We start from the raw sequence: 15,473 nt of genomic DNA, 5'->3' as shown, positions 1-15,473 counted from the left end.
TACTGGAGCAGCTTGACTGGATGCACAGCTAGTCCAGGAGTGCAGGTCTTCAGCTGGGATATTTTATATTCCATAACTTTTGCTATATCCAGTGTTCTGAGCTATTTTTTGATACTACGTAGAGTAAATCAAATTGGCTGGTGACTGATTTTTATAATAATGGAGATCTCAGGAGGAAGCCCAATCGGATAATCTTTTTGGCACCGAGGAAGATGGTATGGGCAAAACTGCATGTGTTTGTCTGTGGGTGTGTGGGGGGGGGGGGTGTGTGTGTGTATATGTGTATATATATATATATATATATATATATATATATATATATATATATATATATATATATATAATATGCATAACCTGCTTACATGTGCATGTATATGCAATTATCTTGGATCTCCTTGCCATTAGGCATATGTGATAGCCACCCCATGTTAAAAGAATTCACAAGTAGGGTCTCCTCAGAACTGGAGTGGAAGCAAACCTGAAGGACTGCCTTAGAAGAACAATCTTGTAATAATGCAAAATTAAAAATGGTTTGGAACAGATTTTCATGAGAAATGCCTGCAGTTCTTTGTGGAATTTATAATATTCATTTTCATGATGTCAGGAAGCTCAGGATTCCATGTAAGCTACGTGAATGAAGAGGTCTCAAATTTTCTGAGAGATTCTTTCTGGCAATTTTTCAACTGCACTCAAGTTTTTCTTGGAGCAAAGCAATGGTGCTCCTTGTTTATGTGGCTCTCTGACAGCTTCAGGGACTGTCCGCTTCAGTGTAGGGGTAACAGTTTCAAGCAAGAGAGGTAAATTTGGGGTAAGTTATATTTCTATGAATTGGCTGAGATCACATTAAAGTATTTGATTGTTTGAAGTTTATAATTTTTTAAATGTTTCAACTACTTAAAATTTTAATTGTGTGATAACGTCTTTATGGTTTTTGAATGTCAGAGATTCAAAATACTCCTCATGAAGGGTCTTGACCCGAAATATCGACTGTCCATTTCCCTCCATAGATGCTGTCTGACCCGCTGAGTTCCTCCAGCATTTTGTGTGTTGCTCCAGGTTTCCAGCATCTGCAGTCTTTCTTGTGTCCGGATTCAAAATATTTTACAGCTTTTTAAAGCCGCTGAAGCCAGGATGAGTGGTTTAACTGCCTTTCAAAGCATATCTATGGGTATGCTTGGTTCAGACACCACAACACAATGCCACTAATGGCCAGAAGGCCCTGTAATGTGCAGAGTTACCCTAGAAATTTTATTCAACTTAAGTGTGGACCTAACTTGCATGGCTTGCAGCAAATGCTGTCTGGGTCATGTTTGCTGGTAAACTTCAGATCAGTAATTCCTTAGACATCTTAGTACCAATTATTAAATGACCAGATATTGTATAAACATTAGCTCTAACAATTAATGCAGTACTGCAATTTCCATTTCCTTTTACGTTACTAAGGTGTTTTAGACCAATATCTAGTCGAATGGTATCATTCAATTATCTGCCTAATTTGGAAAAAGAATAATACAAATTAATTCCAGATAACCTGTATCAAGAGGCACACTAGTAGAAGCACACAGAAAAGATCAATAGTATATGAAAATCCTAAGGGAGTAGATTTCTGATGACCTTTTTATTTTAACCAGAGAGTGGGAAGAGCAGCCTTCAATTATGTAAGTACCATTTAGCTCATAATATCCTTAAATACCTGTGCAGATTGTTTATATGCTGATAGTGAAAGAAGAGTGTAGGATTGAAGGTTATTACGTAGTTTATTGCTTCAGAACATTCTATAGTGCTTCACACAACAACTTTTGCTAAATAGCCAAACTTAGTACCCACTGTATGTCAAGTGTCCCACAAGTAATATTAAAATGAGATATAAATTGATGTTTAAAAAGTGTTCATGGCATTATTGCAACATTTCTGCCAACACTATCATTGGAGCTGAGCCATTTTCATGCTCTGAATTTCTCTTCCCAGATATCTTTGCCTTAGCTCATTGCTGCCTTATCTTCAAAAGCCTCTTTGGCCATCTTCCTCATTCTTCTACTGATTCATATGGAGTAGGGAACTGCTAGTCATTAGAAAATGTAACATGGAGTCAATGAGCAGAATTATTGAAAACTTGAACTAAAGTAAGAAAAGCATATTTTGGTCAATTTCCTTTTGCCTGGCACCTGCGAGTGGCAAAGTCCTAGAAGTCAGATGAAATTTGAGCCAGAGGCTGGAAGTGAAACAGCATTGTGTCTGCCTTCCAGAGACAGTGCATGGCAGTCCAATGTCGCATAGATCATATTGCAAGAATCAATTTTTGTATTGTAAAGATCAAGCTGGTCATAATGTTTACTTATTATTGTGAATCCTCTGGCTCTGAAGTCAATATGTGCCTCTTATTATGTCCATCCAATCTATTTGTGTCCCTTGCTGCCTTATTTTTCTGACTTTTCTGCCTCTTTCCCATTCGCTCTGACTATCACTTAAATGTTGCTGCTATTATTATATTTTCTATTATTATCACAGCTCTGGTCTTTTTTCACCCAGTCCTTTCACCTTTCATTAAGACGATTTCCAACATTTTTTCTCCCCAGATCTGATGTAATATAAGGCTTTCACGGTTCTCTATATCTGTGATACTGTTGCCTATGTTTTCATCTTTTTTTTCTACCATTTCATCTCAGTATTTCTCCTCATTTATGTTATCTGATCACCTGTCACCTTCCCTCTTGGCTTAATTTTATAACAATTCTTTCCCTGTCTCTCCCAATCATATTATTAAGCAAATATCTCTCCCTCCCCCTCACCCTCCCATTGTTATTTCTTCCTGTGGTTTTTTTAAAAATAACTTTGTTTCCATGACACTCTCCTGTAGAATTTGCTGTCTTCATATTTTTACTGTTGCATCATTTTATTATATGCTTGGCCAAAAGAGCAGAGATAACACAAGGAAATGGCAGGGCATGATGTGGAAAGTTAGCAGTGACAGTTGCAGATTGAAGAGGTCAAGGAGGGGTTAAGTCATATTAAATAGGCTTGTAATCCACAAAATGCTGGTTATTTTCTTTTCTTTTCCATATTTTGTTGGATTCTACATTGAACTTAGGTCATCCATTCTAATGTGGCGTGATGAAGTGAACAATGCACAGAGAGACAACAACACTTCCAATGTGGATATTTCTGCATCAGTGTAAGTGGTAAAGGGAATGACCAGGAGAGTAACACAAGTACTCTCAATCTCCTTCAATACTATAACTTAATTTAATATAACTGCATGGAATTAAGACTTGGCTGAATTGCATTGAAGCTGAGTGAGTTACCAAAGGAATAATTAGTATAACTGAGCAAATCATATAATATATTCATGGAATGTGATATCTTGTATATACAAATCATCTTAAAGTATATTCAGTCAGGGTATGATTTACTGAATTTAGATGAGGGCCCCAACATTAGTTGAAATGTGGCTTTGGACAGTGAGGAGTTGGCTGCAGTAATACTGGGGAGGCATTGCTTAGAAGTCAACTGAACTGACCAGAATTTATCATCTCAACTCAATTTGAGCTGATTCATTTTGACACCCAGGTCTTGCATCCCCACATTGTGCAGCTGACATGATGTGCATGAGACAATCGTAGTTGCATTTAAAGGGATGACCCAGGGAAATTGGAGGTGCTTAGGATGAACGATTAATTCTGTGATTAAGTTACTGCTGGACACAATCATGGATAGTTTACTCCAGTAATGAGAAGAAGAAACCTGCAACTCTTACCAAGAGATATAGTTGGAAGTAGCCGAGGAGGTGAGCATGAGGAGCTTTAAACCCTGATCTTGGATACAATGTAAAAAGCATTTTAATGACCTAACCAGGTCAGAAACATTGAAAACGTTTGCTGATTCACTGAATAGTTCAAACATACTGTCTCACTTAGCAGTCCACATTGTGATCACTCATTGAACCCACATAACATTCAGCAACAACCAGCTTCAATTTTCCAAGCATTTTGTCTTCTTCCTATTTATCCATTCACTGTCACCATTCACTGCAAAGTAGTGTGTCTGTCTCAAAGTCACCTCACTAAATACACTGCATGTATTAGGTACTGTATATAACCAAATCATAGACTTGTTTCACTTTATGAAGGAGAGGAAATCAAAACCTGAGGAAGAGGAGGAGTGGAAGTGAGTTACTGTAAATTGCCCACCTTACTTAAGCAGAGAAAGAGACCTGGAGGTGGTGCATCCTCTTCCCTCTGAGATGAAGATGACAATACAGAAGTTTAAGTATTGTCAGTCATATCTACCCTGGGTATAAATGCCATGAAAAATTAGCTTTTTGCAGCAGCAGCCCAGTATGTTACATACATGTTAACATCGACTTAAATTACACAACAAATTAAACTGAAATAATCATACCGACTTTACTGCAAGTTGAGAGAAAAAAATATAGACATAGCTAGTGATAGAACTACAAATATTTCTTGCCCACATCAGTGACCGAAACCTAAGAAGATTGAGAATTGTAATTGTCAATATTCTGACTTTGCTGCAACTAAGTCGTATCATTTTGCCTTTAAGAACTTTCGAATATACCACAATTGTCACAGGACATGCACAAGAATAATTCTTATTCCTTTACAGGGTGACTCTCAGAAAACCTAAACCCATCTAGGGTTGTTTTCTCCAGAATGGCAGAGGCTGAGGGGAGACCTGAAGTTTATAAAATTATGAGAGGCATAGATAGAGTAGACAGCCGGTATTTTTTTTCCCAGGGTCAAAATGTTTAATACTAGAGGACATGCATTTAAGGTGAGAGGGGGAAAAGTTCAAAGGAGATGTGCAGGGCAGGTTTTTTACACAGAGAATAGTGGGTGCAGAATGTGCTGCCAGGGGTGATGGTGGAGGCTGATACGATAGAGGCATTTAAGAGGCTCTTGGATAGGCACATGAATATGGAGGGATATGGATCATATGCAGGCAGAAAGGATTAGATGTCGTTAGCTTAATTAGTTCAGCGCAACATCATGGGCCGAAGGGCCTGTTCTGGTGCTGTACTGTTCTATGTAACAATTCGGTAGGTCACATGGACGGTTGGGGTCTTCATCCAGTAAGTTGTATCTTAAAAATGAGTGAGAGTTGTCACTGGTTGTAGGGGCAGTTGTGCAGAGTATGCTTCTGGACTTGTCTCCATATTTCTTCTCAGCTGGACATAAACACTGAACTTTGGAAAAGATTAAGGAACATAATGTTTGTGGTGCATAAGAAACTTATTTAGGTTCTGATAGGTATACTCCACATATTATCTACAATACAGGAGAGGAAGGAGGTGTTAAGCTGAATTTCAGGTAAGTCTTTAAAAAGAGTCTTTGCAGAAGTTGATCAAGGTTATGCTAAGTTTGGATGCCAACTTGCCTGCGACATTAAATAGGATGGCACTTTATCTGTGCTCTCATGATGTGTGACTGATTCCCACAAGTTGGTCTGCAGCAAACTGATAGGAGTGGTATGGCACTGACCTCGTGAAAATGAATAATAATGCAAGGCAACATGTAGGTGGGATGCCTCCATGTTCTACCTGTTGCTCAACCTTTAGCCAGAACCAGTTGTGTTGCCTCATTTAATGCTGATTCTTCCCCTATACATCTGAAAATTTACTGACCTATGTTAGGAATTAACTTTTGAGCATCCAAGTGTACATTTACTTATCAGAGAGGAACAGTCTGCAATCTATGGCACAACTAAGGCTGTGAGTCAGGTATCTGACCAGCCTGCCCCTGCATTGTTGAAGCTACTTTGGATGCACCTGATATGTTCAGAAATTATTGTTCAGCAAGGGTTTCATGTTATTGATTATTTTTCTCACAACAATGTATAAAATTTATTGATTGGCACCACAGCTGACTTTTATCCCTTATTAGATCATTCTTCCACTCATTTTATGATGAATTTCTCAAACATACAGGACTAATTGTTGATGTGGAATAGTGGGTGTGGTTGAAATTCTGCTAAGTGCAGTGGTGGTGGACTGCTCTCACTTGAAGACTTCCTCAGATGGTTGATCTTTGCAACTTTGGTGTGGTATGCTTGTCAGTATAGTTAAGATCAAACTGTCACAATGAACGAACGTTCTGGGCGAGTAATGCGATAAAACATAGCACCAGAGAAACAATATACTACGAATCTGTTTTTGGATGGCATGGAAGCAATCAGCCAACTGTCCTCCTCCTGTTCTACAATGAATTTCTACAATGAACATGGAGTACTAATTGCCAGACCAGCTCCATGCATTGTTGACCAGGGTGCTTGGATGCTAAGTGAGTTGATCCAGGACGAACTTCTGCAAAGTTAGAGCTTCCAGACTTCCTGTTCAACAGTATGTAGGATGAATGACTTATTTTTATGAACGCCCTTGTAAACCAAAAATTGATGGCCCACAGCCCAGCAGAAAATGAATCTTCCAGTGCTCATCGGGTGCTTTTTAAGTGTGGTGAATGTCTAATCTTCATTCTTTTACTAGTCCTCCGAAGTGATAAGCCACCCTCCATCTGCAATTTTTTTGTGTCACAGTTATGTGCAGCAAGCTGCACACTGTTATCATTCTGGACATCCTCAGTAGTGAGTATACAGACACGTTAAAACCAATAGTGTACCTGAGGCATATTGTCAACACTTGTGTAATGATGCATCAGGTAGTCATTTGGCATGATCAGTGATGAGGTTCCTCACAGGTATTATATGACAGATTTGAAATGGGTATTACTTAACTTCCCTTAAATTTGCTTTTTAGAATAAAAAGTTCTGGAATGTTGAATTGTTGCAACGTGAAAGAAGCTTGACAACTTCCAGCGAACCTGTTGCAAAGTTGCATTGATCCTTCTTGTGGTTTCCCACCAGCTGCTTATTGATATTTTGTCACGAACCAGCAACAAAAGAACCACACTGAGCATGATTCAGTGTTAAAAACTATTTTATTAATCACTACTTATGATAATATGTAAAATAAAAGTAAAAATGTTAGTATGTTAGAATTCAAAAATGTTAAACCTTGAACGTTAACCCCAAAACTAAACTCTTTGTGTGTGTGTGTGACAAAGTCCCAAACTCCAAGTTCCGGAATGGTTCTTAAAGTTCAGTTCCGCAAGCCATAAGGTGAAACATGAGCAAGGGCTTCTTCAACAACCACCGTTGTCTGAAGATAAGACGTAGATGTAGAAAAACAGAGAGAGAGTAAATACGAAATCCAAATGTTCCACGATGGAACCCCAGCGACACTTCAGTGTTTACTCGGTAGTGACTTCCTCACCCCGAAAAGCATCCGAATCGTGGTCATCCACACACACAAATACCTGTTTCCTTCTACAGGTCAGCAACAAAGTGAACTCCACCGGATTACTTCCAACTTCCATACATGGATTTCTGTGGCAGACACAGTTATTGTTTCTCATCCATCGATAGAGAAAACTAGCAAGCTGGTGTCTCTCTCCCTTCCCTCTCTCTCTCTCTCTCCTAACTTCTTCAACAACGTCATTACGTCCTTTATCTTCTATTGACGTAAGCACGCCCCACACACATACACACTCTCTATCTTAAAGGGACTTTCACTGAGTCCGTAACAGTACAAATATTCTCTTTGTATTTAAATAAACTCTAGGTTGCTGTAATGATGGACAATTTATCATATATTTGTAGTCCTTGACACCCAGTACTCCATGGAATTCCAGGCAAAGAGCTGAATCCCAGTGTTTGTTTACTTTGTCGTCTTCATTACAGAAGAGTTTTTCCATAATTATTGGCCTTGTAAATTACGGCAAACTATTAGTGACTTAACTAATGCATTTAGATGCAGTTGACTGATACTGGAAACACCAGTGCTGCTGTGCAAGAACTGGGGACAAAATTGTTGACAGTGATGGTTACTTCCAAAGACACTGATCAGAACATAGCTCTGCAGTTCTTTCACATTGTCAGTGATGGTAGACAATAAATGCTAATGGATGTACAAGGATTTGAGAACATCTCTATTGGCATCTTGGCATATGTCGGCGTATGGGTTTCAATCCTCAGCCAGAAGTGCCAAGTGGATTCTGTCTTCCTACAGAGGTCTCCACCATCACAAAAACCAGTCTTCCGTCGATTGAGTTCACGACATAAAATGGCTGAGAGCACTGGATAGAGCAAAGGCTATGAAACCAGACAACATCCTGGCCGCAGTACTGAAATAAAAGCAGAAAATAGTGAAAATACTGAACTAGTCAGGCAGCTTCTATGGTGTGTGAAGCAGAGTTAGCTTTTCAGGTTGATGGCCTTTCATCACAACTAGGAAAAGAATTAGAAATTAAAGTTGTTTTAAATTGGAAAGAGTAGGAAGCATGGAAAGAACAATAGGAATGTCTTTGATAGTGTGGAAATCAAGTGAGACTGAATGAAACAGATGTTGAGAGGGTAGTGAGGAGTTGTTTATTGCAGCTGATTCATCTAGAGGAAGTGTAAATAGTGGGAGATGAATGCAAATGGGAAAGAAAAAGATGCTAGAAAATGCTCTTAAAACACTAACTCAGGCAGCTTTATTTATATTCAGGTCATTATTGGAGAGACCTCTAATCATTCAGTGTTGTATGTAAGGACTTGAAGGCTGTGTCCTTCATCTTAACTCCAGTAGTCTAGTTCTGCAGATTCTTGGTGTGTGAATGAAAGGAGTAGGAAAAATATTCTCTCCATGGAACATTTTGATCAATGTAATGGTTGGATTGAGGGCTCAGGGCTGGGATTTGCAAGTAAGTTCCACTGGTTAGGACGCATTTTGTTTCCAATAATTATTTACAGGATCAGAAGTGTAAAACCTTACATTCCCCTCAGTTGGGCAGTCTAACAAAGTGTAATAGTGTTGTTTTCTTCCCTATAAAATGCATTCATTGATAAGGTTAAGACTGTTAATTTGGTCCAACTTTTAATACTAAAAAATAAATTTATTGCAAAAAGTATTTAATGTGTTGAGTGCTACACCTGTAGCTGACTTTTTTAAATCACGGAAGGTGGTTTAATTGAACCATTTGCTCTATCCAATGGTGTATGTTATTTAGTTTCTCATGTTAAATATGTTTTAAATGAAAATTCTTTTAAAAGTTGTCCATTAGTCCCTTTTTATTCTAAGAAATTAGATGCAGTTTGAACTAATCCCTAAACTAACTCAATCAGTAGGATTTTACAATTAGAATGCAAGGGGCAGGGTCTGATTTTTTTTAAATGCTCTTCAATTAATGTAAAAGATTGCAGAAAATGGGTAAATCTTCCTGTCATTACTGGACAGTGAAGGAACAAACTTCCATGTCACAGAAAAGGTGTGATAGCACTCAAGAAGGGGAACTGAGGTAATTAACAAAATTATTGCCAGATCTGAGAGCTTTAGTTGTGGGAAAAGATTGCTATTTCTACTTTGTTTTTCTGCAAAGGGTTGAGCTTCTGCAGAGGGAGAAAAACCTGAGTTAACATTACAGTTTGATGCTTTCATCTGATACAAATAGGAAAGGTTGGTTATCTGAAATTGCTAAATTCAGTGTTGAGTCCTGAGGGCTGAAAATGAGCTGCTGTTCCTCAAGTTTACATTGGGATTTGTAAGAAGCCAAATATAGAGCAGTCAGAGTGGGAATAGGATGTAACATTAAAGTGACAGGCAACTGGAAACTCATGGCTACCCTTGTTTAAGTAGTCACCCACCCTGTGTTTGGTTTCTTTAATACAGCAGAGACCACATGAGCATCAAATGTAGTACACTACGTTATAAAAAGTACAAGTAAATTACTGTTTCATCTGAAAGGACTGTTTGGGTCATTGGATTCTTGGAAGGGGGGGTGGTCGAGGTCACCTCTCCCCTAATGGTTCCCATTATCACCTCCCTTATTTATTAGATTCTGGCATTGGTAGCCTTTGTGTCCCTGCTTATCACCCTCTTGCAGCTGTCTCACCTTCACCCTTCCCTCTCCCCACCTCGCTGCACCTCTCCTTTTTTTGTCTACTTCCATCTTTCATCCACCTGCTTATGTCTCCCAACTCTACCCTTCCCCCTCCCCTACCTGGCTCGATTTGCCTGTCATCTTTCACCACTCCTCAGTCCACCAATCATCTTAGGCTCCTGAATCTGCACCACCCCCTTCTCATTGTACTGGCTATTTCCCCTCTCCACTCTCACACCTGATGCAGAGTTTTGACCTGAAACACCAAAAGTTCCTTCCCCATCCCCCTACAGATCCTGTTCAACCCATTGAGTTCCTCCAGCAGATTGTGTGTTGCTCCAGATTCAAGCATCTGCAGTCTCTTCTATCTCCAAGTTTGACCCACCTCTCCTTATAGCTAATACTCTAATCCAGGTGACATCCTAGTGAATCTCTTGTGCACTCTCTCCAAAGCCTCCACAACCTTCCTGCAGTTTGGTGCCCAGAAGTGCCCATAATACTGCAAATGTGGGTTAATCAAAGTTTTTACCGTTGCAACATGACTTCCTTACTTTTATAATGCCCTGACCGATGAAGGCAGGCACACAGTACACAAGCTTTACGACCCTATCTACTTGTATCGCCACTTTAATGGAGCTATGTACTTGGACTGCAAGATCCCTCAGTACATCAATGCTCCTAAGGGTCCTGCCATTTGCTGTGTACTTTCCTCTTATATTTTAACCCCCCAAAGTGCAACACCTCACTTATCATTGCTCTGACCACGTTTCCAACTAGTCTGTATCCAACTGAATCATTTGACAGCCTTCCTCCCTATCCGCAACTCTGCCGATTTTTGTGTCATCTGCAAACTTACTAATCATCCCACCTACATTTTTGTCCATTTTTTATATCACAAACAACAGAGGTCCTAGCGGTGATTCTTGCAGAACACCACGGTTACAGTCCTTCATGCAGAATGACAACCCTCCACACTACCCACTGTCTTCTATGCCCAAGCCAATTTTGAATCCAGTCTCCCAATTCTTCATGAATCCCATGCGCCTTAATCTTCTGGAGGATGGAGGTCATTTCTCCCTGGAGCGGAGGAGGTTAAGAGGGGACATGATTGAGGTATATATAATTATGAGGAGTATACATAGGATAGACTGCAGGAAGCTTTTCCCCATATTAGAGATGGATAAAACTAGAGGACGTAGGTTTAGGGTAAGGGGTAAGAGATTCAGAGGGGATGTGAAGAGGACCTTCTTTACTCAGAGTGGTGAGTACTTGGATTCCACTGCTGGAGAGAGTGATGGAAGCTGGGTTGCTGACAGCAACCAACAAGTGTCTAGATGAGCACTTGAATCACTTTGGCATAGAGCACTATGGAACAAGAGCTGGGCAATGGAGTTAATTCAGAAGGATGTCCACTGGCTAGCATGCATGAACAGCCCAGTATGATCCTATGATTTCACCTCCAGTGTAGCTTTTGAAAACCTGGATAGCTGTTCTTTCCCATCTTCAACCATTCTTCTGTCTTTCCCAGATCAGCTACAAAGGGGTCCCAACATCCACTCCAGTTACAATGCAGCTCCCCTTCAGAAGATGGAGACTGACATTAAGCATTATAAGTTACCTTTAAGTAATGCCATGAAGTATCAATTTTGGGCTGATGGATGTAGCAGTAAACAATGATTAGTCCTGACTGCATGCACAAATGATGCTCATAATCAAGAAGCACAAAATGCCATGCTGCCTGCTTCAAATGATCACAAGGTAAATGGGCCTTGTGATCCCTGGATTTATGTTTGGGGTTATTCAGTCTGTATAAGTTTATACTGACAGCTTTATTATTTTGACTATTCACCATTTTTGATATATTGTTAATAAACATATTTTGGTGATTTTTTGACTTATGAAATCAGAAAATACTTCAATAAAATTGTGAAGAATCTGAACAGAAGATTGTGAATGTTATTTCTATGTTTCAGAATGAGGCAGCCTTCACCTTCAGTGTGGTAAGTGCTTTATAAGCAGTTTGTTCTGAAGAATTCTGAGAAATGTTTCTGGGCATGGAGATGAAGGTTTTGAAACAAGTTAGTTTCTAGTTGTTTTTAGTTAGTTTAAATTAGTTTAGTAAGTTTAACTTATTGTCGTGTACACCAAGGTGCAATGAAGTTCCTTGCTCACATGAAGCTCACAGAGTAAACAGGATACATTGTAATAATAAATACAATAATAAGTGCAGTGATGGGTGCAAAACAATGGAATGGTACAAAGATGGTAGTGCAATCTGAAGAAGTGCAAAAAGAGATGCTAAAGCGACAATAATGGAATGGTGATATGAAAGTGGTGGTGCTGCCACGTTCTCAGACTCCTAATTCTCTTTCTCTTGCTTATTCCATTATTGTCACTTCAGCATTTCTTTTTGTCCTATTTCAGATTGCACTACTATGTGAGCTAACTGATGCAAGATGATAAATATGGCAATTAAGCTTGTGATCAGTCCTATGTGGCTACAAATAATCCTGCAGGTCGAACTCTAATGGCTAGGATGGTCCAGGTTGGACAAGCAGCAACAACTTCACTGATGATTTGATCTACTCTAGTAAGATATGCACCATAGTGACATTTTACTGGAGTAGTATTTCTGAAAACTCATCTAATAATTTCAGAACTTGATTTTTTTAATCTAGTCATAAAATGCTGGCACCAATAACAGATAGTTTTCCAAAATCCCTTTAGGAAAGAAAACCTTATCATCATTACCTGATTTGGCCTATAGTTGAATCTAATCACATATCAACATGACTGACTCAATTGATTCCCTATAATGGCTTAGATTATTACTCTGTTACACAAAATTGATTGAAAAGAAGAAAAGTAAAACACCTAATGGACTACTTAGTTGACTTCAATCAAGGCAAAGACACTTACAGCTCAGTCAACCTAGAAAAGGCTTCCACAGTACCATCTGGGTGGGGACTGTTACTAATACTGGAAGATTTGTCTCATAAAGAAGGGAAGCAATAGTTTGACATAGTCAGGCAGAATTATTCTTAGCAGCCTACATCTCAAATTCCTGCATATTCTGTCCCACTGGGATGACAGAAGCTTAGGAGTGGCTTGCGTTAAATGGGGAATACCCATAGTGATCTTCAACTCTGGTTTCAACATACTATACCACCCTAGCTCAGCCACTGTTAATTTATATTATTCTTCTCTCTGTGGAAGCACAAATGATCTCAAGAACTTCAATGTTCATGAAGTTGGTAGTGCACTACCTAGTGAGCTACTAAGTCCTGGAATATTAAGAACCAATTTAACGATTCAGAACTGGGAATTATTAAGCAACTGTGGACTTGATAATCAGAAAAATTGTCTTACCTTGCATTCTGTTCCAAATTGCACGGCATGCTCTTGATGACCAAGTACATTTCCAAAAGTTTGGGTACCAACTTCTAGATTTGCATTCTATAACATTTCTGGAAGACTGATTCACTTTTCAGGATGTTAGATTTCAGATGAGACATTAAATCAAGACATTGTGTGATATAAAAGTGTGCGGGATGTTATTCTGACTGGAGGTCTGTGGTGTTCTGCAAGGATCAATGCTGGGACCTCTGTTGTTTATGATGTGTATAAATGATTTGAACAAGAACATAGGGCTGATTAGTAAGTTTGCAGTTGATACGAAAATTGGCAAAGTTTGGATAGTGAGGAAGGTTGTCAAAGGATTTGGCAGGATATAGACCAGCTGGAAATTTGCACAGAGAAATAGCAAATGAACTTCAATTCAGACAAGTCTGAGGTGTTGCTCTTTTGGAAGTCAAATGTAAGAGGAAAGTACATAGCAAATGGCAGGAGCCTAAGGAGCATTGATGTTCACAGGGTATTAGGGTGCAAGTCCATAGTTCCCTCAAAGTAGCAACACAAGTAGATAGGATGACAAAGAAGACATATGCATACTTGCCTTCATTGGTCGGGGTGTTGAGTATAAAGGTCAAGAAGTCATGTTGCAGCTGTATAAAACTTTGGTTAGCCCATATTTGGAGTATTGTATGCTGTTCTGGTCAGTCTGCTGCAGGAAGGATGTGGAGACTTCGGAGAGGGTGCAGAAGAGGTTCACCAGGATGTTGCATGAATTAGAGATTATTAGCTATAAGGAGAGGTTGGACAAACTTGGATTGTTTACTCTGGAGCATTGGAAGCTGAGGGAGACCTGATAGAAGTGCGGGGCAGCACGGTGGTATACAGTCAGGAGGGAACGGCCCTGGGAGTCCTCTACATTGATTTAACATCCCATAAAATCTCAGGGCATCAGGTTAAACTTGGGCAAGGAAACCTTCTGCTGGTTACCCCCTACCATCCCCCCCCTTAGCTGATGAATCAGTATTACTCCATATAGAACACCACTTGGAGGAAGCACTAAGAGTGGCAAAGGCACAGAATGTACTCTGGGTGGGGATTTCAATATTCACCACCAAAAGTGGCACTGTAGCACCACGATTAACTGAGCAGGCTGAGTGCTAAAGGACATTGCTGCTGGATTGGGCCTGAGGCAGGTGGTGAGGGAACCAACAAGAGGGGAAAAACCTACTTGATTTCATCCTCGCCAATCTACCTGTGGAACAGATGCATCTTCAGAGTCAAAATACACTTCATCGTATTGCGTGGTATGACCGCCATGCTAAATGGGGTGGACTGCAAGCAGATCTAGCATCTCTGGACTGGGCAGACATGAGGCGCTGCAGGCCATCATCAGCAGCAGAATTGTACTCAACCATGATCTGCAGTCTCCTGGCCCAACATATCCCCCCCTCTACCATCACCATCAAACCAAGAGAACAATCTTGGTTAAATGAAGCGTGCAGGTGAGCATGCCAGGAGCAGTGCCAGGCATACCGCAGAATGAGGGGTCAACTTGGACTACAAGACAGGACTACTTGCGTGCCAAACAACATAAGCAGCATGCAGTAGACAGAACTAAGCAGCCTCACAACCGACAGATCAAATCTGAGCTCTGCAGTCCTGCCACACCCAGTCATGAATGGTGGTGGACAATTCAACAACTCACTAGAGGAGAAAGCTCCACAGATATCCTCATTCTGAATGATGGGGGAAGCCAAAACATCAGTGCAAGTGAGAAAGCTGAAACATTTGAAAGAATCTTTAGTCAGAAGTGCCAATTGGATAATCCATCTTGGTCTCCTCCAATGCTCCCCAGCATGCTAGATGCCAGCCTTCAGCCAATTTGATTCACTTCATGTGCATCATGGAATGACTAAAGGTATTGGATACAACAAAAACTATCAGCCTTGACAACATTTCAGTAATAGTACTGAAGACCTGTGCTCCAGAACTGGCCATACCCTTGGACAAGCTGTTCCAGTTTAGCTAGCGTCTCCCTGGTAATGTGGAAAATTGCTCAGGTGTGTGCTGTCCACAAGAAGCAGGACAAATCCAATCCAGCCAATTACTGCCCCATTAGTCTATTCTCAATCAGCAGTAAAGTGATGAAAGGGATAATTGATAGTGCTATTGAGCAGCACTTGCTTA

General features: G+C 40.0%; 1 protein-coding gene across 1 annotated transcript in view; it reads left to right on the top strand.

Annotated features, from left to right (window-relative positions):
* Positions 1 to 15,473, top strand: part of LOC127582304 (uncharacterized) — a 204,348-nt gene that overhangs the window by 118,927 nt on the left and 69,948 nt on the right. The window contains exons 11-13 of the mRNA XM_052037483.1: positions 1,632 to 1,658; positions 3,089 to 3,172; positions 11,906 to 11,932. Coding sequence (XP_051893443.1) covers positions 1,632 to 1,658; positions 3,089 to 3,172; positions 11,906 to 11,932 — 138 coding nt within the window. The remainder of the gene's footprint in view (positions 1 to 1,631; positions 1,659 to 3,088; positions 3,173 to 11,905; positions 11,933 to 15,473) is intronic.

This window comes from Pristis pectinata, chromosome 23, assembly GCF_009764475.1.
Source record: "Pristis pectinata isolate sPriPec2 chromosome 23, sPriPec2.1.pri, whole genome shotgun sequence".
Lineage (NCBI taxonomy): Eukaryota > Metazoa > Chordata > Chondrichthyes > Rhinopristiformes > Pristidae > Pristis > Pristis pectinata.
Note: the sequence above shows the minus strand (reverse complement) of the source record. Positions and strands in the feature narration are given on the sequence as shown.